The following is a 26,810-nucleotide window of genomic DNA, read 5'->3' on the forward strand; positions in this document are numbered from 1 at the left end:
TGGGGAGAGATAACGCTGCAGGCTAGAATTAACTTCTAGCCTGCAGCCTAGCCTAGATCCAAGAACAGCACTAAGGGTCCCAACGTCCCCCTCACCCAGTGGAGGCACTAAACCAAACTGTCCATAAAAGAGCACTTACACGGGACCTCGGCCTACACTTAGATAACACACACACATACACACGTGTTGGGCACGCCGAAATGAGTGAATGTGCATTTTCACTAAAGGATAATGCACTGAACCGTGTGTCCAGCTTGCTCATCTATCTAGTGCAAAATACCCCCAACAATTGATGTCACTGGCACAAAACAACACAAAGACAAAAGCCGGATAACTAAACACAACTTTTCACGACCCATCGGTGTCCATTCATTTACAGCCAGGGAGCTAATTGGACAGTATGTCGATCTGGAATGTGTCTCATTTCCATCGTCCACCAAACAGCCTTCAGCTGCTGTTTGTCTAGCTCTGTGTGTTTGTCGGTGTTAATGAACGAATGATCCTGACCTCTGACCCCACATAGGCTTTGCACTGTGTGGCGAGAGACGATGTGATGGTTCACAAAGTTAAGCCACAAAAGGCAAAGTGATGAAGACAAAGGGCAAGCTTGTCATGGGGGTCAAAGATCATGTGTTGGGTTTCATGAACCTACAGTAAATGCATTCACTTGCATGTATGTCCATTATTTAATCCTTTGAGGGCAACCAAGTTAGTTTTCAAACAGTTTCTAGCCTACATGACTTGCAGAAAAAGCATATCATTGGATGAGAGAATGCAGGCAATTTATAAAAGCCGTAAAGATAACAATATGTGCATGACACAGCAAATGCAACACATAGCCAAGACGTGCAAGCATTCTAATGTTTCAAAAAAGGCAGTTTTATTGCAGTTTTAAATAACACAATCTATCCCAACTCCCAACACTGCATGAGATTGCAATTTACATGAAGATAAATGAAACTGGTAAGTATGTAATGAAATAAATGATAGTATAAAAAGAACATATCACAGACAAATGAAGAAGACCCAATATCCAATGACACACACACGTTGCACATTCACTATTTCTCTCTTGCACAAACTATTCAGTCAAGCCAGGTTTGAAGAACAAGCCATTGAAAACATTCATTCTGCATAGTCACAATGCACTTTTGCATTTGTATGCAATTAGAGTTGTACGTTTTTTTGTATGTTCGCATTACAGTGGCTCTGCAAACCTTGGACTTTTATGCCACATCCTAGAAATCTGGATCTAAACTATGATTGAATAAGGCCTAAACTTTCACTCATCCTAATATCATAAAGCTGTTTAATCTTCAATAATCTTCATCATAAAACCCTCTGGTCAAATCTTTGACTCGATGCATTACGAACATCTCTTTTGCATCTCTTTTAACCAGTCCTCTTATAATTATGTGATATAATATGGCAAAACATTGTTTCTGTTTACTAGGAGGTTATACTCATCCGTCCTGCACTGCCAGTAGTATACAGCGGACACAAAGAGATACCACTGACAGACTGATAAGACACAGACAAATGGACAGACACGTACATACAGAACAACCCTATAGTGAGTTTCCATGAATGGGACAGGTACAGATACGTGACTGTAATCACACAGGATCGAGCATCATGAAGTAAGAGAGGTCGAACTTCAGCTTGTTTGCAGTCCAAGAGGTTTAATCATGTCAAGACATTGAAAGACAGTGAAACTGAAGGAGGCCGTCGGGCAGTACAGCAGCTATTCCTGTATCTTTGCTGGACAGTCCCAGACAGGGAGGCTAGTCTTTCACAAAGTCTATGCAGAACGGTGTTTTGTAAGTGGAGAGAGTGCTGGGCTCGGAGCTAAAGTGTAAAGGGACTCATATAATAGTTTCCACGAAAGAGAGCGTTTATCCTCCTACCGAAAGCAGTCTGTTTTTGTTTTTGTTTTCTCGCTGAATTGTCTCAGTGTCTGTTTAGTGGTTGGCAGTGGCTCTTTGGCGCCCCCTAGCTGGGAGAGAGGGCAGGGCTGTTCTCTGTGCTGATGTTGACCAGGCACTCGCTGGACTTGAGGCTGGCCAGAGACTTGCAGCTCGGAAGGGAAGCCAAGGATCCACACAGGCCCATCATGGAAGGGGTGTAGTCCTTATCTGGACGGGAGGGATACAGAAGGATCAATTAATGTGTGTATGTGTGTGTGTGTGTTGGCTCACATATTCTGTAAGAACACAATGTGGGACAGTGTGTGATTGTTTGACAAGGTCACCTGTGCACCAGGCCCCTCCATTCTGCTTCCCCTCAATCTGCTGGGAGTCCGAATCCAGGCTGACCTCTACTGACAGCAGCTCTGTGCTGGGGAAGCTCCTCCTGCAGGTCAACAAAGGGATTACAACTACTGACAACTGACAACTCTTTTCTTTTTTTTGTTTGGAAGGGAAACAATCAAACAAGCAATAATGGATTTGCATATATTATTTTTGAAAAACTAGACCAAACAAAAGAGTCACGTATATGTGTATAAATGCTGGTATGTATATGTATATATGTGTGATTATTATGTATGGAACATGTATGTAGGTATGTATGTATGTGCAGGTGTTGTGCACATACATAGTGTATTTTTTTTTCATTTTCTTGGTGTGTGTGTGTGTGTGTGCTGGGAGTGATGAAGGTGTATCGGGTGCTGAAGTGGAACATAATATACAGAATGTGTACTGTATACTGTCTATTGCCCTGTATGTGATGTTTAGTTGTCTTTTGAAATTTTAAAATAATAAAGGAGGGATGAACAGAAATAAACAGAAAAAGTAGTGTGGTTTTTCTCAATATGTTATGGAATCTAGTTGTGTGGCTTTTCTCAATTATTGCAATGAATAAGAAAGTCACCTGTTTATACCATAACACAAAACAAGAGTTACATTCATTCTGTTGCATGTAAGCTCAAAAAGCAAGTTCAAACCTGCGGAACAGCTTGACGTCCTCTTTGTTGTTGTAGGGCTGGAGCGTGGGCCATTGATTGACCAGAGGGATTGAAAGGTTTTTGGCCAGGTGGTTGGAGTCACATGGAATCAAGCTTGTCCTGAAGAACGTAAGGATACAATATGAGGCTGCATTTCGATTTCTTTGATGGTATTACTGACAGGTCTAATCAAAACTGGGCCTCCAGCACAGCCAAGCCCAAAAACCTTCCATTTAATCAATAGAATCAAAAGAATAGGTAATGATGTGAAACCAAGAGTTGGCCATCTTTAAGCCCTTCATCCATGTGGGTGTATGAATGCCTGTCTATCGGACTCACAGTTGCTCCTGCAGCTCCAGGACGATGGCCTCCAGCTCCCTCTTCTCCTGCTGGCTCTGGCTCTGCAGCTCCTCCAGCCTGGCCTTTAGCCTCTTGTTCTCTGTCTCCGTGTTCTTTAGCTGGGACTCACGCAGACGCACAAGCTCCTCCAGGTAACCCTGGCAACGCACGTCAACACACTGGGTTAAAGGAAATACCCGCCCTCGGATACTCTTACGCCATTATGTATCATCAATCTGTGATGTGCACCTTCTGAGCGTAGACAATCTTGAACCTCTGCTCCATCTTGCGACACTTTGTGCTCCAGCTCTCCTCATCGGTGACCAGGGGGACGTACGGATGCTCAGGCACGCTGTCGTCACTGGTGCTGCTGTCAACACTCTGTCTGTCTTCATCATCACTCAGGTAGTCATAGCTACAATGGAAGCAGGCAGTTAGAATTTAAAAAAAAAAATCGTATCTAAAGCCAATAAAATCAAATGGGCAATTCCAAACTGGATTTTGAGTCAGATCTTTTTAAATATTAATAACATCTTGAAGATAGCAACAGAGTCCAGCCACACCCATGCAATGCAGTAAAATGGGCGATGAAAACTGAAGATGGTTTATGTTCATCTGTAATACTGCAGTGCACCTAAATGTGATTTATTGGGAGATGTGCAAACACCAACTTTCATTCCCATTTAGAGCAGGGCAAGGTGTTTGGTCTCGACCAACAGCCCGACAGAAATGCTGTCTTGTCCCCTTGTCTTGTGTGGCATGACAATAAACCATTATGGTGAGTGTAAAGGCTTGCTTTTTCTGATAGATTGTTTTGTAAAGTAAATACACTGTCAATCTTAATTAAAATCTGACACCAAGAACTACGTAACATGTCAAAAATAAGTCTATTTTAAGTATGTATTGTTCAGTAAAAGTAATGGATCAAATTGGCACTTGGTATTAGCCCAACACTTGAAGTTAGGTACAGGGAATCTGTTGTCAGTGACTATACCTCTGTGTGAATTTCAAGTACGGTGTGTAGTCGATCACGGCAGTAGATTTACCATCCAAGGCCTCTCCTTTCAGACAGAAACTGTGGAAGAGAAACCACAGTGAAATATGACAACCAGCTATAGAGACCCATCGGAAATGATAATGATCGGGTTGACATTTAAAAGCCATGTAAACCTCTCCATAATGTTTTCTGTTTAGGAGAATCAGGGGCATCAATTCACTAAACCCAAAAGTATGGCAAAGCCTATACACCTACTATCATTTGTTACCCAAATTTCCAAACCTGCTTATATTGATTTTCTGGGGACAAGTGAAGCAATGACTGATGACTGGCAAGCTATTGGTTAATGTGATTATTAGACAAAGATCAAGAAACTATCTTGCATAGATGTGTTTTTTATTTTTAGATATGGCTTCCAAATAGATTTCTGGCATTGTTTATCTTGATCTTTCCTCGACATTACAATAAAAACTACAAGATCAAGACTACAAGATCAAATTCAGACTCTCTAGCTAAGGTATGGCGAGTGCCACACCTTGCCATAAGCATTACCCTCTAGAAAATAGTTCATCTCTTCTATTGAAATAACTGGAGTAGACCCTGGCTTAGTCATGTATTTACAACAGAAAAGTGATATTCAAATAAATGAGATTTGATTTATTCACTGTAAAAAGGTTACATTTCACCCCTCACCTAAAGTCTATGGCTCCGAGACCTATGAGCATCCCGGTTAGGACTGTGGCTTCCTCTCTTAGCATGATGGCTCCTTCTCCATAGAACCTCCTAAAGCACAGAGAGAGGAACAGCCAGGTAACAACATGGCTCTGGTACGGTCAGGATTGGGTCATATTAGTGTCACTGAATGGTTGTGCCATAGTAATGTGTGCTGGTCCATCTAACCTGGTGGTTCTGCTGTCCCTCAGGGCGGTGGCTATGTATTCAGACAGCCTCTTCTCCATCAGGGCGACTCTCACCCAGGCACGGCCCTGAAGTTGTCACCCACAGTTAAGAGAGATGAAATAATCCAAAGTCAGAATGAAATAAAAAATGTCTCCTTCACCATGTCATATATAATCCTCCACCCTTCCCATCATCTACATGACATCAATTCAAAGTGACACCGGTGGCATCTTGGTACGCCGGTATATTTTTAGGTGTTCACCCCCGAAAACACTCTTTCCTTTTTCCTTTCTAAGACACCATGGTTGTGTCCTGCTGGCTAGAATTTATCCATTTTGAAGAATTCAAAATTTGTGACAGCTTAAGATTATGCACAAAACATTTTTAACTGTAGGACACTTTTGAACAGCCCCGTGCATTATGTCCCGCTCATGTCAAATTATGGAAGCAAGGCACCATTGAAATGCTGTTTAACATTTAACATTTAAACAACATTTCATATGTAGATGAAACCCACATAGTGCCCTGCTCACAGCTAGGGCATATTAATGCTGCATGGGTTTCTGCGTAGTTTACTGTATGTACAAAAATGTGATATGTAAACTCTGTATATTATATATATTCTTTTAAGACAGGGCTGAAAATTCATTTAAAAAACAGCATAACTAGTTTTTGCACTCATTGTGCTGCGGTAGTATTGTTAATTTGTTTGTTAGGAGTCCAATTTGGTTTCTGAATTTTGCTATGTAAGCTTTCAAGCTGCACTAGATAATATTTCCATGCAAAAATACACCCGTCTCATCAGTCTAAATCACAAAGTGGGGCTGCAGCAGAGAAGAGTGTCCCATCCCCACTAATTGAGACAAATGAGCTTTGAGCATCAGTGGAGTCAGCAGTGCAATTCTTCCTTTTATTACAGCTGATGGTTAGTTGATTTATTTGATTTGTTCCATTAATTATCATTAATATTGTTGCTGTCATTATCATTATTATCATCATTAGCATCATTAGCATTAGTATGATTATGCAGGACTTGCCTTGGCCCGCGAGGTGCTGATGTTCTCCATGCTCTCGATGCTGCTGATGCAGCTGTTTGGGACTTTACCGCATGCCAGGCGGATGAAGTCCCAGTAGCTGCGCTGGCCATCGAACCAGCTGCCGGAGCCTAGAGAGGGAATGCAATATGAATACTGTTGGAGCCATTATACAGTATATGTTGCATTCAGTGGGTTACAGGATGTGTATTTCTAACGAACTCTGGGGGGAGTGTCTGGAACAGCTACAGCACCGTTAGCAACCCCTCATTGGATCGTTTGTTTAAAGTCACTACAAATATTAATGCAACAAAGTTATGACAGTGGTTTGACTTTTTATGTACATTCACTGTGACAGCTGATTGTTTGAATTTAAATGTCATTTAATGTTATATTTATGAGAGATGGATGAATATTATACACTTATATTGCCACATGTGTTTTACCAGTTTTTGATTGGTAATATGAAGTAATATGAAGGATTTTGTAAACATCCATTGTTAATGGCAACAACATTTTAATATTTTGAATATTATTTCATGCTTTGATGTCAGTTGGCCTTCAAGAACATGTTTTGTGTTATTGTCAGTAATGGTGATGTTGTATTAAGCTTTATTGTCAATGACTCTTTTGATGATCATCTGTTTCAAATAGTTAGAAGATAGTTTATTTTATATGCAGTCTATCCCAGACAAACTCCTCGTAGTTTCAAAGTAGTTTCATTACCTTTAAAGCGGTGGCTGAGGATGTGTTCAAGGATGGCTGCGAAATTGATGAACTCCTCAGACGAATCATCAATAGGCTCAGCTGTGTACTTCTCTAACAGTGTCTTCACTGAAAACCTATGGAGGGAGGATGTGTGTGTGTGTGTGTGTGTGTGTGTGTGTGTGAGAGAGAGAGAGAGAGAGAGAGAGAGAGAGAGAGAGGGAGAGAGAGAGAGAGAGAGAGAGAGAGAGAGAGAGTTTAATTGCAGATAATGAAGTATAAGGGAATAAATTGATCATGAGTCGAATCTTTCTGCACCTATTAGCGCTGTTTGTTTCATGTCACTATAGGAAGAGCAGATACCACAGAGCAAACTGCATTTCCATTTTTTAGAGGCTGTTATGTCAATACATCTCGATATATAATGACAGCTGGATTCTCACCAAACATAAATCCATATAAGAATTTAAACTGGAAACAACATAGTGTTTACTAAGCCAACAAGACTGCAACCAACTTCAAGACTTTTAGTGAAAAGAAAGTGAGAAATAAATGAAAGCTATAAAATGGAGCAAGCCAAGTGTATCATAACCCAAGTTTTGAAATATCTGTTTATCCCATTTGGTTCTTTGTGGGTGTAGGCCTTTGGTCCACACCCAGATTATCCTGTCAGTGATGCTTCCATTTGCTGTTTCTTCCATCTCTCCACACTTGTGCCTGACATCATCCTTTTACTGAGAGGAAGTCATTTATGGAGAGCTTTCAGGAAGCTCCAACAACTCAGTCCAGCTTTGCTGCACAGCTTGAATTTATGACTCTGGTCTGATGTAATAGATTTAGTCAGCATGCCTGCTCATGCTGCAGTTCACTGTGGTCTACAAAGTACATTTTGACATACATAGAAGCAACTTCAGTCAAGTAGCCACAGCACAAACAGTTTAAGGCTGAGCTACTGTCAGTGGGGGAAGTATTTGGCCTAGTTCTATAAAATGGGTTTCTACTCGTTTCTATTACAAATTAAATACATTTCTGATCCAAAGATGAAGGTGAGACAGAAGCACGGACAGTGAGCCATTGACAAGATACTAGATTCATTAATTGTCTTGTACCCCTTATTCCTATTCAGGGTCACAGGGGGCTGGAGCCTATCCCAGCATTGGAAAGCAGGGAAACACCCTGGACAGGTCGCCAGTCCATCACAGGGTGAACACAGACAGACACGCTCACACACCCATTCATACCTATCCACTTGACTTGCATGTCTTTGGACTGTGGGAGGACCCACACAAACAAACCCAAACAGAACAGGCCTGCAATTGAACTAGGGACTTACTTGTTGTGACGCAAAAGTACTAACCACTGAGCCACCCTCCCCCAATTTCAGGTGAAGGCAAGCATTGTGGCAAAGGAACTTCAAGAAAATTAAAATTCTACAATGTTAATATCTGTCTCCTTATCCTTTGTATTCAACAGCTGAATCGCATTGGTTAGCCATCAGTAAGATCATATTCTCTAAAATCATATTCTCAAAAGTCTATCTTCCTGTAGAGGACAAAATGCAGCTTTTAGCATAACAATCCATCCCACTGAGACTGGAGGATGGACTCGGTCCTGGGATACTTTGGTACAGTTTAGTACAAATGGATGACTCTATGATTGGGTAAATGTTCAGGCGCTGTGGTCGTGTATCAGCCAAAAACCATTGTCTTCCCACTGCAATGCCTCAAGCTATATAGTGTCACTTCAGCAGTGTTCCTCTGGACTTCAATGGGAATGCTAGTTTAGTGGCACAACACTGCTGAAGAGACCTTATGTAACTGAGGATTCGTGGTGGGACGTCTGAGTCAGTCATCCTGGTCCTGCCCACTGACACAAAGTACTGTGGGATGGTGTCCATACTGCAACTTATGCCAGTTATGTAATGAACTTATGTTATGAGCCCTATACTTTTGCCACTGACTCTCTAATGAAAGACTTTCGGGAAATTAGCTGTTAAAGATTCATCAGAAAAAGTACCTTATGAAAAACTAATACAGATTCTACATAGCAATTGCTAGTGTAACAATATACCTGCATAATTAAGGGTTCAATATCAGCTGAGGTGACATGAGGTGACAGGCTGCCATAAGATTTAAAGTTTAAATCTTAGGGTCCACAAGGGTCTATGTGGTCTGTGGATTTAAATTTTAAACCCACAGACCACATAGACCCTTGTGCTGTGGTAACTAAAATTGGTAGCTTCAGTCCAGGCAACATTATCATTCCCCTGAGGTCACTACTCCTAAATATTTTCTTGGAGGCTACGTAAATAATTCAGGAGGTCCATTTGCTGCGAGAACACCTGCCAAATCCATTTTGTCCAGTGACGCAGAGAGATACTGTGGGGCGAAAGTGGCCATATGGACCAACTGACCCCTATTGGACGTGATTGGACATGACCTAGTGATGATGGCAAAGAACAGGCATGTACACTGTCTGATATGTGGATGATTTTGTGGATAATATGGGGAGAAATCTTTTCAGATCCAAATTTTCATAGTGTCATGTTGGGTTTTGTAGCTTGAATCACAGTTTTTGAGGCCAAACATAAGCTGTCAGTACTAGATGTTGCTGTTCACATGCATCTGAGCACTTTTACGCCCCCCACACACACACAGACACACACACTGTCAGTTTGCGCGCGTGTCCATAAGACAATGCTTATCCTAACACTAGTTTGGTCACAAAGCCGGAGAGGCAAGTGATTTCACTCTCCATTGTTCCGAGGGCAACAATGTCTCCTTCAGCCAGTCTGACTCTGGCCAGATACAGGACAATAATTGGCTGACTATCCTCCAAAGCGAATAGAGCACAATCCCCTGTGTTTTCACCGGACGAGCAGACAGCGGGGCCGTGACATGACACAGACAGGCTTGTCAGTGGCTCAGCAGAGGTGTGACCTTGTTCACCTGCCCATTGCTTTTGTATGTGTGAATGAGAGTGTGTGTGTTTGTGCGTATGTGTGGGTACCAGGTGTTACTCTCTTTCCAAGCATCAAAAAGTAACTTGTGACAGCTTTTCTGCCAGTCCCCATGACCTAACTTGGAGTTATGCTTAGAATTAGAGTTTGGTAGGCTAAGTTAAGAGTGAAGTATCTACTATGGTTAGGATTAGGGTATGGGTTGATTAATTACGTAATGTGATACTTTCCACAGGGAGGTCAAAGGTCAGAGTCAGCTACAGAGCAGCAGCCCTGGAGTAAGTGGGGATTCAATGTCTTGCTCAAGGACACTTCAGAAAGGCGGATACTTGCTGTCACAAGAACTTCAACGTCCATGAATCCCTTCCTAAGTAGAATTGTGTGTGTGTGTGTGTCTGAGTTAGTGTATGCCTGTCTTTGTATAGGCCTAAGTGTGCATCTTGAGTGTTTTTATGCATGTATGTAGGCTGTGTGTGTGTGTGTGTGTGTGTGTGTGTGTGTGTGTGTGTATGTGTGTGTGTGTGCTATGCATGTCTGCATGTGTTTAAGCTCTGTCAAAGTGCATATAAGGGCAAAGCACTCCCATAGACAGTTTCCAGAAAACAAAGCTACAATCCCACACAGTCCAATCACGCCTTGATGTATAGACTGAGCCTCCCTCTCCGTCCTGACTCTCCGGGGTGCCAGCTAGTCCTTGCCCCCGGAAGGTTGTCGTCATAGCAACCACGCCATCATCAGGGAGAAAATAAATCGCACGGTTCAAGATGACACCGCTCAACTCACAACAGAGAGGCCCATGTCTTATCTTGATGATGAGCGAGATTGTGGGGAAAAAAAAAAAAAAAACCTCGGTCCTATTTGCTGTGAAGGGTCGGTATAGTGAACACACAGGCTTCGTGTCCTTACAGGCCCGCTGTCCTGATAGAGTTCATTAAAAGGACTTATTATAAGGATGACGTCAGCGCGGATCCCAGTATGGCCACAATAGAAAAAGAAACACCAGGACCGTGTCATATTGTTGTCATAAAACAGCCAAAACCAAAACATAAGCAGTGACTTGTAACATTACCACTTATAATAGGCACAACGGGTGCAACATTTCTCCAAATTTCCGCCCCTTCTGAAATCAGACTGCATTCACCTACATGTAATCACTCTTCGGGAATGAAACTGACGCCTATACCTGCAAACCGTGATGAGGTTTTTGCGCTCCACAGCCACGTTCCGAGCGGAGGCTTTTTTCGAGACATCTCCCATGGCCATCGCTGCCTGCAAACAGCCCGACTCCATCCAGGAGGACTCTGTGACGGTCCTGGATTCAAAGGACCCCTCCCTGTCCGCCGACCTTCCTCATTCACTTCTGGATGCTATAGGAGAGATGCCGCCGCCGCTGCCTGCATCAGAGCTACACAGACTTCTTCCTCCAGCTTCAGATTATCTTCTTATTGTTGGGGTTACACCTTGGGACACAGGCGGCACTATAGGACATACAGTAGGCTGCTCTGTTATTTTTTTTTTTTTCCTCCACTGTACTGATTTGCCTCTGTCTCCTCCTCCTCCTCCCTTTGCTGTTCCGCTTTCCTCCTCTCTCTCTCTCTCTCTCTCTCTCTCTCTCTCTCTCTCTCTCTCTCTCTCCCCGCCTCCTTTTTGACTTCATCATGATCTCAACACACATCATCACGCAGGCTGAGCATGACGAATCACCACAGCAGGCTACAGTAATATACATCACCGTTTCTCAGAAGCAATTTCCTGCATGATAGCATGCCCAAACGCAAAAAATATCACTATAGGGACTTAAAGTGTGACTGTGGTTCTCAATAGTGAGTTTATATACTGTATGTCCTTATCATACTTTATGGTATTTTTTATATCCCATGGTATCACTATAGTATTCATATAATATCTAGCCTATATAGTGACTTCAAGTATCTGTGGTACTAAAATGTGACTTTATAGTGACCTTATTGTACTTAATGGTATGTTGTTGTTGTTGTTTTTTAAATTTTTTTTTATCTCTTATGGTATTGCTATATAGGATTTCCTGTTGTATAATTTCTTGGCTAATGATAGATTATATTGACAGGCATATATGACATAGCTTGATATTTTGCTGTGATATTTGTATAGTATCCTTCTAAAAATATTTCATAGGGTTACTATAAGGGTGGTGATATCATCACCAACATAAACATTACAATCATCATCATCATCATGCTTGCTCATTTCCTTCTTTTGTAATTTCCGATCATGATCCTTTTCATCCTCCTCCTCCTCCTGCTGCCATGTAGCTGTAAGAGATACTGTATGTTATGAATCGTGAAGCAACTGAGCTGCCTCTCTGCTCTTGGCGACACATGGCAGCCACACAGACCCAAACCTCTCCTCTCCAATGAGCTGACAGCTGTTTGCCACCATGAGCTGGGGGAGGGTTGTGCTTTTTTCCTGGTCAGGGAGCAATCACTCATGCATATCTATATCAGCTGCAGTCAGTGTGTGGTGGTCTTCATATTCCTGCTGCTCGGATACCATCAGAGCTGTGAAATTTTGAGCGACAGCCCCTATAGTCTAAAATGAGATTCAGAATTAAACAGATACAGTGTGTGCATTGTGGGGACAACAATGCTGCATCTAATTCAGTGTCACACAACTGTGTTTTGTGTTTAGCATGTCCCCGAGACAAACTAAAAAAGAAAATCAATTTACTCAAAGATGGTATTCCAAAATTATTGTGCATTTCATCGCAGGCTATTAATCATTTTTCATTTGTAATGTTGACTGCATGTTTCAAGGGTCTGCATGCATCTCCATTTTCTCTCTTATGAGTCTTATTTGTTTATTTATATCAAATCATATATCATATATCAATTTTTTTTTATATCTGCTCTGCTCTTCATATTCTCCACCTCTCCCCTCAGCTATGAGTTTATGGTCTGAAATTTAAAAACCCCACACACGCCACTGTTGACTGAAATTAATTCCCTTTCAATTGACTGTTACAGTAATGTGGGAACATCAGTGCAGAGCCTGCAGGACATCACGTTTAGTTGCATTGTTTTGATTTTTGCAGCAGGGGGCAGAGCAGCATCTAGTTTCACACCATATAGAAGCCTCTAATCACTTCACTCCAAGAAATAAAGTTCACATGGTTCTTCATTGCTCCATTCTTGGGGCCAAATAGTTCCTCGATTTCACTTGTTGGTAAATGTTCAACTATTATCAGCCACAGTGTCAATTCCTACTTCACCATAAGGGACACTTTTTTTTTTTAGATATTTACATCATGCTGGTATTTTCAGTGGTAATATACATTACACTGCATAGGCTAGACAGTTAGGAGGTAGGTGTTCAGGGTGTAAACAAGTACAGAGAAAGAGAGGGCATTACCAGCAGTTATAACTCTAATGAAATGTTTCATGATCAGGGTCAATATCACTGGATGTCACCTACTTTCCCTCTCTGCTGGCATCACATCTTGCTCAGAAAAGTGCTTGGCTCATATTTCTGTAGCTTGAAGGTGATGATAGCCTTACATGAATCTTCTTGTCTTTTCTATCATCATTATTATATTGCCTGGGCACTGTTGTTTTGTCATTGGCTGCTTATAATGCTGGTGACACATAAAATTAAGCTCATACATCCATTGCACTTGGTGTCAGTTGCTCTGGATAGAAGCATGTGCAAACTGCCTAAAATGTAAATGCACTATAGCACTGGGGAATCAGTTATGAATTTTATAAATTAGAAAGAAGGAAAAATGTTTTTTTTTAAATTATTATTCATTTAGCTAACAACTATTCCTGAATATGTTCTACTGTATGGCCCAATAGCATTGTGTTATTTTATGGTGTGCATGGACTGTAGCCAAGTAGCCTCTCAGTTCAATTAAATTAAATTAAATTAAATTCAGTTCACTTTATTTAAACTCGCAGGGCAATTTTCATTACAGGCATGAAAACATACATTAAATTATGTTCATAATTAATTATCATACACTATACAAACAGTATAAACACAGTAACCTTGGCAGAAAATGTCATTTTATCTAACCCCTGGACACCGAAATAGTCCTAAAATGTTTACAGGCACAGTGTAAAATGAAGAGTTTGGTGTCAGTGTTCATGTTGCGGATGGGAGAAGAGACCGGCGGCCTGTGAGTCAGGTTTGTCACTCAGACTCGAGGCCTGCAGACAGCTCAGGTGCTGAAGAGATCGTGTGAAATTCCGGATGCTGTTGCGAGGGCGTTTGGGGCAGAGGTTGCGGGGAGAAAGGGCGCGGGGTTTGGCCCGACGGGGGCAAAAGGTCTGTACGTCACCCCTCTGGGTCCTGTCAGACAGATACATGGTAAACAGTGCTGTGCAGACAACAGCGGACAACAACAAAGGTGCAGAGAGCGTCCGTAACTGTCTAGACACGCTGTCTAGACAGTACTGATAGCCTGCTAACTGTTAAGGTGAAAATAATCACATTTGGGCTGATAGCTTGGGAGGAGAAACACTGAAGTATCATTTTCCCAACCAGCATCTTAGGGAAATGTGAGGCTGAAATGTGGAAGTCAATATTTGCCAGTGGCAGGAAAGGGAGCATCTCTACAGCAGGTATTAAGACGGGAAGAGAGACTGTGATGCCCCCTGCAGTTCACCACAAGAAGTGTGTGCTTGTGTGTGCGTGTGTATGGGCGTTAAGGAAGTGTATTAGGAATCAAATTACTGTGAAAGTGTAAGCGACTGTGTGCCTGCACACACAGGCACACACACACACACACACACACACGCACACAGACATATTTCAGTTCAGTGTGGACTGGAGTCAACCCCTCCCTCTTTGACGGATTCACCAACCCCATCCAGTCCGTCTGGCCTGGAAAATACAACACAGAAAAGATGTGCAGAGGGAGAGAAATCACAGGAGAATCTCACTTTCCGAGCCCGTCCTTTTGGCTATTTTGAGCGAGCTGCAACGTCACATTTCCAGAGATTATTTAGCTCCGTTTGTCTGTCCACATTTCCTTATACAACTGCTTTTAAGATGATTTGATGACCGATTTTGCACCACTCGATTTTGCTTTCTAAGGAAATCAAAAGTATTGATTTCATTAGATGAAGCATACATAATAAATCCATGTAATTTCAGTGAAACAGAAGGCGTGGATTGTTAGAGCAGACAGAAACATTAAATTAGACAAGAAATCAGATTCAAAAGCAATCCATCAACAATTTGCTATTTTGTGAATGAGAGCATGAGGATTATATTGTAAAGCATAAAGCATTATGGTCCACATGTAATACATGCAATCAAAAACATTTGTCATCCAAGGTCTTCCACATCATTTCGCATAATAAAAATGTTTGTATATCCTGATCATTGTTAATTTGGCTGTTATTATGTCCCATCCATAACAAATCTTTCCAATGAACCTCAAACCTCTGGCATTTCATTTCTCAATACCAAAGTTAACAAGGGATTTAGGAGGAAGCTAGATGAATCCCTGAAACCTCCATTTGGGGTAGGAAGGCATCCTCAGTACTGTACCAATCACAAATCACCCACAGTGGTTTGTCTAGATGAGAACTCTAGTCCACTGAAGCCAGACTGATTCAGTCCTGTAATCTGTTCTAGTTTATCTTGGTCTGGATGGGTGCAACATCTTGCTTCTGCTCATCTGATCACATATCAAAACATTCACAAGATGGTCTCCAGCTCTTTGAGAGACAAGGAGCTGTCTGGATCTTCTGCTCCTGGGGTTTGGGTTGGAGACCCCGACCCTCCGTGACTCCTGACCCCTTCATGGCTTCCCTTGTTGGCCCTGGAGTGCCTGGCAAAAACCCCCGTCCCAGACCCCGCTCCCCCCGGCCTCCTCATAGCCAGCTCCTGCTGAGGACCGGAGGTCTCAGTGTCACTGGGCACATATCCAGGCAGGCTGGTGAGGGGGTGGAGGGAGGTGAGGCGCGGCTGCCTGACCCCTGACCCCCCACCAGCGGCACCGCCTGAGCCCATCACCCCCCCGGTGAGGGAAAGAGCCCTGGGATTGGCCGCAGAGAGGCTAACGCTGTGGGTGGTGGTGTGTGACATCATGCCGCCGTAGTAACAGCTGCCTCCGCCGCCGCTGCTGGTCATCCTGGCTTTCTGTTTGAGGTCCAGGGCCAGGCTCCGCCTCAGCCACGCCTTCTTTAACTCTGCCTGCACCTGAGGACAGGAACAGCAGTTGAAGGGAAAGTTAATTTGAAATTTTTAGTAGACTGGCAAAAACTGAATGAATCTGATTTTATTCTTTAAATTGGAAATATAGGTTAATTACCTCTCCATTGCAGAAACAGTAGATGAATGCTACAACAAAGCCCTGGAAAAATAAAATAGAGAATTAGTGAAAAAGAAGCGCAGCCACATCAACGCTCCTGACCACTGAATTAAATGCAGGGATGAGTAAAGAAACATTTGTAATCTAAATTACAATTATTCTAAATATTATGATATTCTAAATTAAATTTAAAAAATGTAACTGTTTTCTGTTATGTTGCCTAAAAGAATAATGTATTCTAATTACAGATACTAAAATCAGAGGAGGATTTCTGGGAATATTTTTAAAGTGAAAGCGAGAAAATCAGATTTTAATAGTGGCAGGCGAAAATTGTGTTTGTATTCAAACCTGAAACAAATTTCCTGAACTTTGTAATTTTTCACTTTTTCTTATCTGTACCTTTATACCTCAAATATGGAAAAGTCATCTCAAAGTAATCAGAATACATTACAGAGTTTGGGTAATCTCTTGGAATACGTTACTGATTACAATTGATGAGGTAACTAGTAACTGTAACAGACACATTTTTAGAATAACCTCCCCATATTCATGCATACCACCCTGCTTGTGAACGTGTGCATATTCCTGTCTGACCTGGGACGAGTTGAAGAACATCTCGTAGTGCATCTGCACCTGCCACAGCAGACCGGTCACCTCGGTGTAGGGGAGAGCCATGAACACCATGTAGTGCACTCCAAACAGCGGCATGAGGACCAAGGTGGACTTGAGCAGCTTCCTGCCGATAACGGACAGAACAGGATATACATAGTTATCATACTATGAATTATGTATGAACTATGAATGTTTGTGAAGTCACTTTGTAATTGGGTGGTAAAAGTAGATTGAGAGAGGCAGTGGTGAAATACTAGGAGATGACTTCATTAATTTTCCACATGGAGAAACTTAAATGTTATTCTGGAGTGCTAGATACACACAAATCCAGTGAGAGAAAAGCGTATTTGGCTGCATCTGAAAACCATGATTTAAAACTGCAGAGTTCTTCCTCACTGGCTAAATGTCAAGAAAAGGATGATTGCTGGTTGACATTTTAAGATATTGAGGAAAGACTCTGCTCATAAATGTCAATATTGAAGTTATAAGTCATGGATTGTAGGTCATCATTTTCACAGATTAGATATTTGTCTTGCAGCTTATCATCCTTGGAAGGTTAAATGTCACCTGTACTGCTGCCGAGGGTCCAGTTTACCGGTGTTGGTTTCCCACAGTTTAGAGGCCAGCACTCGTATTATGTTGAGGAAGAGGAAGAAATTCACCTGCAGGGGCAAATATACAAGGCCAATGGAAAGAAAGAGGAACATTAAAGTCTCAAATATTCTTTTATAACACTTAAATGTGAAATTCTTCTAACACCATGTCCTTACAACAATGGCTGCCAGAATGGGAACTTGATAGATCCACTTAAGGTTTCCTGCACTGATGTCCCAACATCTGAGAACAGAGAAGAGAGGAGCAGCTCTTGTGAGAATGTGTGCAAGTTTCCTGGTGCAAATGCTTACTCACTGTTGTTCAAGACATAAACGCATTACATGACTCACTGTGTGTCTGCCAGTGATGCTCGCGCACTGACCCAAATGGACACAAATACGGCCGGTACACCTAAGACAGAAAAGGAGAGTGAGAGAGAAAGATTACTTTATTTCTATCTCGTTTGATTCTATACTTTGGCAAGATGTGCACGTGTACATCATGCCAATAAAGCTCATTGAATTGAATTGAATTGAGAGAGAGAGAGAGAGAGAGAGAGAGAGAGAGAGAGTGGGGTTGAGCTGGGTTGAGAAATAAAAGGAAAATGTGAGGTTATGAAGATTTCTGCCTAGATAATAATAAATAATAATAACAAACTTTATTTATAAAGCGCTCAGAGTTACAAAGTGCTTTACAGAAGAAATGATAAAACAGATACAATGATTAAGAAGGAAAGTAAAAGAGTAAAATAAATACAAAAGACAAAGCATACAAGCCAAATGTTAAAATAGAGAAGAGTAATAGAAAGCAGTAACAAAAAAGGAAAAGTAAATCATATAAAAGTGCATCTTTAAAAGTGCTTTAAAGGACGCTGAGGTAGCAGATCTGATTTCCTCAGGCAGACTGTTCTAACTTCTACTACTTGCTCTAACTGAGAAGGCACAGTCACAGTCTGAATCACCAGGTGACATCCTGTCTCAAACTCTGCTTTACACTCTTTTAATTCACAATAAATATGGGACATCACAGTAGCCGGGTCCAGCGCCGCTCACCCCAGCCGATGATGGTGAGGGCCCACAGGTAGTTCTTGTCGGAGAGGAAGGCCATGAAGATGAGGCTGTGCAGGTAAAGCCCCTCCACCAGGATCCAGTAGTGATTGGTAGCCAGGAAGTACAGGAAGAGCGTGACAGCCACTTTACAGCCGGCCTGATTACACGAAGCAGAAGGGAATGCAACCAGCGATGCAGTGGGAAAATAAAAGGTGGGTAAAGCATGACACAAAATCAGTTATATTGTCAGAAAAACATTGATTTATTTTTTTGTTTTCCCTTCAAAGACCATATCCTCACATGATTTACATCTGCAGTACAGACGATGATGTGCACTCTTAATGTCACATCATAAAGACTTGTGTCAGCCTAAACAGTTGGGTAAACTCCATTCTGAAAATAAAAAGGTGGATAAACTGAATTTAGGGGGGTTTATCCTCCACTGCATTACTGCATTCAACCAAATCCACTATGCTCGTAGATATTTCTTTTCTTTTTCCCAATTCAGTCATTTTGATCTGTAATTTAAGAAAGCAAAATGAGAGAGGTAAACCATTGCTTTTCTTATACTGATATGTAAGAGCACGAACTTGTATCGCATCTTCACCACCGTAACTGTAGACTCCTTTATGTCTGTCCTATCCCACTCTATCTTCATGACTCATTTCATCTTCTGATGGCAAAAAGGTGAATCTCCAATCTGCAGTTCCCTTGATGTAATTCCTTTATTTATCCATACTAAGACTTTGTCTAAAACTAAAACACAGAAGACAGCAATATCCTTACAAAAACAAAAATTGCTACTGTACCATATGGGGCCTCTGTCCTATAAGCTCAGGCTCGGCCTTGTTGTCGTCAGATATGGAGTAGAGCACAGCGTCCTTCACAAAGATACTGACCGCCCGACACATGAAGGAGGTGAAGAGGTGAATGTGGATGTAATTGCGTGTGCAGTGGAGACGTCTGCAGGGTGTGTGTGTGTGTGTGTGTGTGTGTGTGAGAGAGAGAGAGAGAGAGAGAGAGAGAGTCAGAGAAAGATAAAATATGTAATTTAAAAGATAAAGGATGCATCATTATTGTCAACAGCCTGACTATCCAGCCTGTGTGTGTGTGTATGTGTGTGTGTGTGTGTGTGTGTGTGTGCATAGTCTATTGGCATAACCAAGATTGATGATATGGGAACTAGGCCAACACTTTCCAAAACAGATGGATGGACCCATACTCTAATGATGATGCACTATTTAGATCCATTTGTTGTTAAAGCATGTTAATCTTCAATCAAGTTTTGGCAATTCTAACCGTTGCATATTATTCATTGCAAAAAGCTCCATATGCTGAGGAACATTTCCAAATATGGCCTTCACAAACGAGCTAAATACACTTCTCTCGTAGACCACCAACATGTTTTTGCTAGATGCCTTCAGCATTTCCTTTCAGTCAGGGACCAATAGTTTGCACCTTTTTGGGGTGTGTATTCATTTTGAGAATTCATCTAGGAGACATTGTATGCTAAACATGTTTTTTGAGTGAATTTATTGTTCATGGTTTATAGTTTCTTACTTAAAATAGCAGAGGATGGAGACTGCCACCAGTAGTGACACCAGAGAAATGGAGTAGCCAACTGTGTACATCAGATGGAGTCTCTCAAACACCTTCTGAAACAAAATGAAAACACACTTAGAGAGACAGTGTGTGTGCATGTGTGTATGTGTATGTGTGTGTGTGTGTATATGTGTGTGTATATATTCTTGCATGCATGCATGCATAGGTGCGTACAACTGAGTCAGTGTTTATTCAAGAAGGAAGACGTCATGCTGAAGAGCACAGAGTGAAATTTTATGAAGGACTGGTGAATTCCACAAAGTAATGACACCAAAAAGACTTCAACTCCTCACTTTTCAGCAAACATCAGTAACTGAACTTATTTCACAAGATAAAAAGAACATATTTCATACAACACACTGATAGGTTTCAGAACCATTCTGTTATTTTCACATTTTGTATATTTCTTTAGCGTGACAATCAAAACATTGGAGGCAAAACTAGTTTTTGGAACAGGTTTGAAGCATAGTGTTATATTCAGTACTGATATTATCAGTACTGAATATCATAAAATGTACATTATTTATGATTGAATGTATTTGTTTGACTGTCTTATTTGATTCATAATGTTTTATAATGTTTAGTAAGTCAAGACAACCTCTCTTAGAAGTGGAATTTCATGGAATTTAATGGAATTCATTTCTGTTTCCTGTTATTCCAATTCAATTCCAATTCTGTTTCCTTAGAGCTGGATGACATTCCAATTCCAATTCCAGGAATACACACACACACACACCTCCTCTTGGCTCCTGTGGTTGGAGGTCAAGTATGTGGTGCACTCAGTATAGTTGGCCCAGGTGCGGTTGATACTGGGCACCTGCTCCCAGTTTCCTGAGGCATCACACTGGCGGTAAGCTCGGCCTGGGCCACGCGAACGCAGGATGGAGTCACAGATGGGACAAAATTAGCACAACAGTCCACTATACAGTAGAAGGCCTATTGGCAAATACAAAGGCATATGACACTTTCACAATGATGTTATTGAAAGCAATATACAGTGACCTCTAGATTCAGAAAAGAACATTTGAGTATGCTGGTGTTCTATTTATATTCAGCATGGCCTATTCTAGCGCGCTTCGTTAATGCAGTTATTCATTCATCTAGTGTGCTGTTCCATATCAGACGCACCATCTCTCTCTTGCCTGCGTTCTTAATGATTTGACATAACATGTTCTTGGAAAATACATACACAACACACATTTCCCTCTGGCTTCCTTCCAAGAAAGTTGCCATGAGCCATCTATCTAATCTTATAGCACATCAGGACAAAGCTGCTGTGTTAGTGCTGAATGAGAGTGTCATAAGAGTACCATGCACTGGCACACTGTCCTACCTCTGTGGTTGAAGTCGTAGATGTACTCCGGACACAGAACTGAGACCAGCTGACCGGCTCGGCTCCGCGGCCAGCAGATGATCCCGTCCCATTCTGGGATGCAGTCACCTTCTTCACAAATGACAGAAAACAACTTTTTTTTTAGCCATTTTACCTAACCACCTTGTTAAGTTTGAGCTTAGCCATAGGCCCATGTATGTAACATGCATGATGATGGAAAGGAAATGTGTTTTTTTATGTTTTCCTTTTCTTCCCACCAGCAATATGTGTCTTTCTCATTTCTGAAACGATTGTGTGTGCAAATTGAATTCACAACATTATCTCTAAATTGTTATTTTTATACCATTTTTTATACCATAACGGTGTTTACTTATGTGCTTCTCTTCCGACACACTAGGTCTAGTTCTTATGAGAATCCTTCCCCAGTGGAAAGGCTGTCATCAGCATCTACGTCATAATCTAAATGAAAAATGCACTGGCATTGTCCACACCTGAATTAAACACCTCGCGACCACAGGGATAGTTGTCAGCAGGATATTGGATAGATGCTATATCTGATCCTTAATAAATCTTTGATAAAATAAACACTATTTCTGATTATACATTAGCACATCCGCATGTACTCAGTGACCTATCTGTTTTTTTGTGCTGCCACAAAGGGTGGCGCAAGGTGTTTAAGAACCTTACGCGCCTAAAGGACAAAGCCTTTGAATATTTGTAAGGATAAAACTCTTTCACCCCTTCTGCCATGATGATGTGTTTCATAACAGCAAAGCCTCACAACCCCAATTCTGACTTTGAACTTGAAGTGAAGCTTTAAATTCTCCTTGGGCAATTTTCATGACCCAAGTGCCCATGAAACCCATTCAAAGCCCATGATAAAATAGTAATAATAAAAAAAAAAATGCATAGCTTTCAATCTGACAGAGGCTTTTTTGTAAATTCCTGAAAAGTTTACTTTTTATAGATTCAAGGTTTTCATCTGACAGCAGCGGTAATGCACATACATTTTTAGGGATTAAGTCTTTATTTTTTGTCCACTGAATACTTAATACAGTAAATGGGGTTCAGTATATTGTTCAGGGAAACTTCAACAGGACGCTTGGCTGTTGATTGACGCATGCTGGCTGTTGGTGGGATCAAACCTGTGGCCTTTTGGTGACAGGATGGTCTCTCTAACCGCTAGGCCACCAATAGGAGCGCACAAACCTTTAATGAGGGCCATTTGTGCCTGGATACTCCTCTCACACTTGGCGCGAGCACCAATCAGAACGTAGATCTGTTCGTCCCGCGTGATGACATCATCGGAGTCTATCTGTAGAGAGACAAAACACGAATGTCAGATAACAGACTGATACAGAACATTTAAGTAATGCAATATAGCTTTACACATGCAAGCAATAAAACTCGGAGCAGTCTGCTTGCTCTATATGGCGTAAAATAGAAACTGTTTCACTGACTGCCTGCAGCGTGTGAATTCATTTTAGTAGTTAGATGATTAAAACAAAACAGGAAAATGACCTGATTTTAGTAATTATCACTGATCTCATTTTAAAAATAGAGTGGACAGGGAAGAGTATTCATGTCCCTCCTGTATAGGTTTTCTAACCCCTTAATAGCACATTAAGATTTTACTGTCCCATAACACAAAATAGCCATAATATATCTGCAGGGGTTTGATAGGGTTATTGGTTATTATTATTGGTTATTTGGATGAGCCAAAAAAGGAAATGTCAAAGCAGTATTATATTAACTCTTCACTTGATGTTTCTCTCTACTTTTCTCTATTGTGAAAATGTGACTTTATTGTTTATGTCTGCTACAGGCCAGCATAACCAATAGAGGTTGATACGAGTCATCGATTACTTAATGCCCCTTTAGGATAATTCAACTCTATGAGCTACTTCCACCCATATAGCTCATGCTTTAAGGTGTCCAGTCCAGAGAGATTCAAAGTATCCTAATTGCAGGCGCTCTGAAGTCTCTCTCCCACTTGGACGATTTGTCAACCGCAGCTCAGGGTCTCAAACACTCCCAAGGATCTGATGTGCTGCCTCCAGGTGTTGTGAAATACTTGTGTGAGGGTGCGGTATGTGATGATCCCCCGCCAACCCCTTTTTCCAGCGGCGGGGCTGCCGCTGGCCACATGGGGGCCTTGTCCTCAGGACCCCGGCCATGTGGGTGAGAGCTCGCCCACACAAGCAGCTTTGTGTTCCTGGGTACATTTCACAACCGCACAGCAAAACTAGCAGCGGGTCAGCTAGACCCCTCACATGAGGATGGCTAGCCAGACGGAGAGAAAAAGAGGGAGAGAGATCATAGGCTGGAATTGTGGACAGAAAAGAAAGCAAGGAAGCAAGGAAGCAAGAAAGTGAGAAAGCAAGCAAGAAAGAAAGAAAGACCAGAGGATTGAGCTACATACTGCAATGGAGCATAGTTTCTGTGACTATGTCAACTTCACCAATGGGAATTTTATGTGCATAGGGTTCCTCTCTCCACCAGTTTGTGTACATACATTTCACGGGGGGTCTCATGGCTGCCTTCCCCGCAAGCTAAAGCAAACCGCTCACTGTCACTGAGCGAACCCAAGTCCAACTGGAACAACCCATGAAGATGGATATGTGATAACTAACACACATTCTTGGCGTAATCCATTAAAATAAACCGGCCGGTGCATTATTTGAACAGCGTTTCAAATACTGTAGCACTCAAAGGCATCTACAATATGTTTCACAGCTATCGTTTCCTCGGGTGATTTGTTATGAGAGAGGCACTCCCAGCCAAAACCAATACAGACACCTTGACCGGCTCATACCGCAAGAGTTTGTTGTTGTATGGTGGTCTGTGGACACATACTGGCAGTGTTGACAATGCTGACTAACCTCTCTCTGTGTGTGTGTGTGTGTGTGTGTGTGTGTGTGTGTGTCCACGCTCCCATTAAAACAGCCGTGCCTTCACATGTCAATTAATTCACATGTCGATACACCGGCTTTCACATGAGCTAACAAGCTTTTCTTTGCAAAACAACCCTCCACTTGACTCTCCACAGAATACCCCTTTCCTCAAAAACAAATTCCACCAATCAAAGCCAACGGTCCTAATCAGTACATCGACGTGCAGCATAGGTCAACCCACTCTGATCAATATGGACTAGTCATTCACTGTCATTGTACAGGAGGGTTTTTGCTGACTGAGAGGGAGTGTTAGAGAAACAATTAGTCCTACACATCTCTGAGCCTTTGTGTCATAATTGGATTTGCTCTCTCCAGCCTCTCCTTTGAGCAGAGTGATTTTCAGGCTGGCTGAGCAGAGGGTTGTAAGTCTGCCTGAGGTCGACACCGGGGATCGACCTGGGAAGATGGAGAGACGGAGCGCAGATGAGACGCTCGGCCATTGTTAACTGCAGCAGGGTCGCGCTTCAGTGGGTGAAAGGTTAAGGGGTCAGGAGTGATGTGTTTTTCTGAGGTAAACCAGGCCTCAGGTGATTTCTGATCGGGGAGATTGAGGGGTGATGAGGAGAGGGCTGTTGTTTTGGTAGCACTGCAGCTGCTGAGGCAAGTCAAAACTAAGGGGTTTTGTACTTGTGTGAGAGTTGAAATGAGGTCATGTAGAGAGATTGTATATCTGTACGAGTGTACAAGTGAAACTCAACTGTCCTTAATGAAAAATCACTATAATATTCCTATAGGGACTTAAAGTGTGTCTGTGGTACTCAATAGTGAGTTTATAGTGACCTTATCACACCTTCCATTATAGAAAAGTCACATGTGATTCAAAGCACATGTGTTTTTTGGACACATGTTGGTTTTCATATGTGAACAGTTTTTTTCCACACTGTATTTCTGATGTGAACATTTAAATTCATAGGTGAAAATTGTTTTAATGTTGTAATTTTTTTTTCCACATTTCCACCTGCCATTACATATGACAATATTTGTTTTATGTGACAAAATTCACAGGGGAAAATGTCATTTTCACATAGGAAATGGGAAATTTCACATGTTCACATATGACAACTAACGTGTCCAAAAAGCACATGTGTTTTGAATTCACATGTGGATTTTCCAGTGTGACTTTTTTTGTAAGGGTTATGGCCTTTGTTATCTCCGCTGCTAAAACTGCCGCTGCTCAAAATAATGTTCCTACTGGGACTTATAGTTTTGCAGCGATATTCACAGAATATCCTTCTAAAATGTATTATAGTATTACTACAGTTCTTTTCTGTGCGGGCTCATTGCAGCCACTTTGTTTTCATTATTAAAATCCTCTGTGAACAAAACATTTGTTTGAAACATTTGTTTGAACCCACAACTCTGTAATGACCCAATGTGCATGGCTTCAGGTCATTACCACCAGCCAGTTACTTTGTCAGTTACGTTGAATTGACGCTCCTCTGGATGTAGCTTCATTGTTGTTTGAAGTTGGGTTACATTTGGAAATGAACTACAATAAATATAAAGATTCGGTGCAGCAGAGTGCAGCAGAGTGCAGATAAAATACTTCAGCAGCACTGCTACAAACATCATTCAACATCACCTCATCAGTCTGAGACAGAAGAAAACTCCACCACCCATTTTAGGTGAATATTGTTGGTCTATGGTTGGTATGTTTGCTGAAGCTCAAGATAAATCTGTGCCCACAGTGCAAACCATCAAAGAGAGAGTCACAGATACATGAAATTTTCTATATTTGGCCCAATGTGCAGTGGAATGGAAGTGTTATGTCTGACTCAATGTAATATAAACTGTAATACAGTACGCTACTGTGCCAAAAGTTAAAGTTTAGCACATTAAAACTGTCCTTTCATAAATCTTACACATGGTTTAGAATAGCAATCTAAATCATGCTGAGAATTTATTTTGTGTGGTATTCATATTTGTTTGTGTTAATGATTTCCCATGAGCAGATTACTGGCTCACAAGTTATAAGTCCAATCACCAGAAATGTCAGTAGAATATGTCCACTTCCATTATAGTGTATAGTATAACTTAACTTTTCACAAATGGTCAAAAGTTTAAAAAAAAAGAATTGACTGCTTGTTTGTTCAAATATTACTACTATGATAAAACTTTAACTTTTTAGACTGTGATGGAAGAATTGATCAAAATATGAAAACAAGCATGTGTTCTGAGAAGATCTATTTACAAAATTTAGTTGATAAACTAAAATTAATTTATGATAGGAAAAAATAATCATTATTTAAACCAATCAATCAATCAAATACTTTGGATAAGCAGAGTACACTTACTAGTGCAGTCACTGTTCCTAGGACATGGAGGAGAACCAAGGCACTCATTCCCTGTACAGACATGACTTCTTCTTCTTCTTCTGCTTTGTCTGCGACCCTCAACTTAACCAATGCGTTTAATCAACATACAACTTTCCATGCAAACTCTTCAAAACACGTTATCCTCCTCAGGGTGCGGTGAAGGAACTCGTCTCCC

The 26,810-nt window shown here is 41.4% G+C and overlaps 2 protein-coding genes across 5 annotated transcripts; both read right to left on the reverse strand.

Moving 5' to 3' along the window:
* Positions 1-920: 920 nt before the first annotated feature.
* Positions 921-11,168, reverse strand: rundc3ab (RUN domain containing 3Ab). 4 transcript variants are annotated; one of them, XM_078290799.1, is made up of 11 exons: positions 11,062-11,168; positions 6,941-7,056; positions 6,218-6,345; positions 5,181-5,266; positions 4,974-5,063; positions 4,278-4,358; positions 3,533-3,698; positions 3,284-3,441; positions 2,945-3,064; positions 2,252-2,352; positions 921-2,135 (listed from the first exon to the last, which is right to left on the reverse strand). In XM_078290799.1, the coding sequence occupies exons 1-11, from the start codon at positions 11,166-11,168 to the stop codon at positions 1,993-1,995; spliced, it is 1,296 nt and encodes a 431-aa protein (XP_078146925.1). In that variant the 3' UTR covers positions 921-1,992. The 4 variants fall into 4 exon arrangements, with proteins under 4 accessions (XP_078146925.1, XP_078146926.1, XP_078146927.1 ...); XM_078290800.1 differs by having other exon boundaries at positions 921-2,130; positions 2,244-2,352; XM_078290801.1 differs by having other exon boundaries at positions 921-2,130; positions 2,244-2,352; positions 6,218-6,362; positions 6,940-7,056.
* A 4,392-nt stretch (positions 11,169-15,560) lies between these two features.
* pth3r (parathyroid hormone 3 receptor) lies at positions 15,561-26,677 on the reverse strand. Its single transcript, XM_071921013.2, has 13 exons — positions 26,615-26,677; positions 22,576-22,681; positions 21,367-21,477; positions 20,770-20,894; positions 19,992-20,086; positions 19,241-19,394; positions 18,435-18,588; positions 17,733-17,793; positions 17,559-17,625; positions 17,356-17,450; positions 16,771-16,912; positions 16,177-16,218; positions 15,561-16,064 (listed from the first exon to the last, which is right to left on the reverse strand). The coding sequence occupies exons 1-13, from the start codon at positions 26,675-26,677 to the stop codon at positions 15,561-15,563; spliced, it is 1,719 nt and encodes a 572-aa protein (XP_071777114.1).
* Positions 26,678-26,810: the final 133 nt, after the last annotated feature.

This window comes from Centroberyx gerrardi, chromosome 20, assembly GCF_048128805.1.
Source record: "Centroberyx gerrardi isolate f3 chromosome 20, fCenGer3.hap1.cur.20231027, whole genome shotgun sequence".
In the NCBI taxonomy this organism is placed as follows: domain Eukaryota; kingdom Metazoa; phylum Chordata; class Actinopteri; order Beryciformes; family Berycidae; genus Centroberyx; species Centroberyx gerrardi.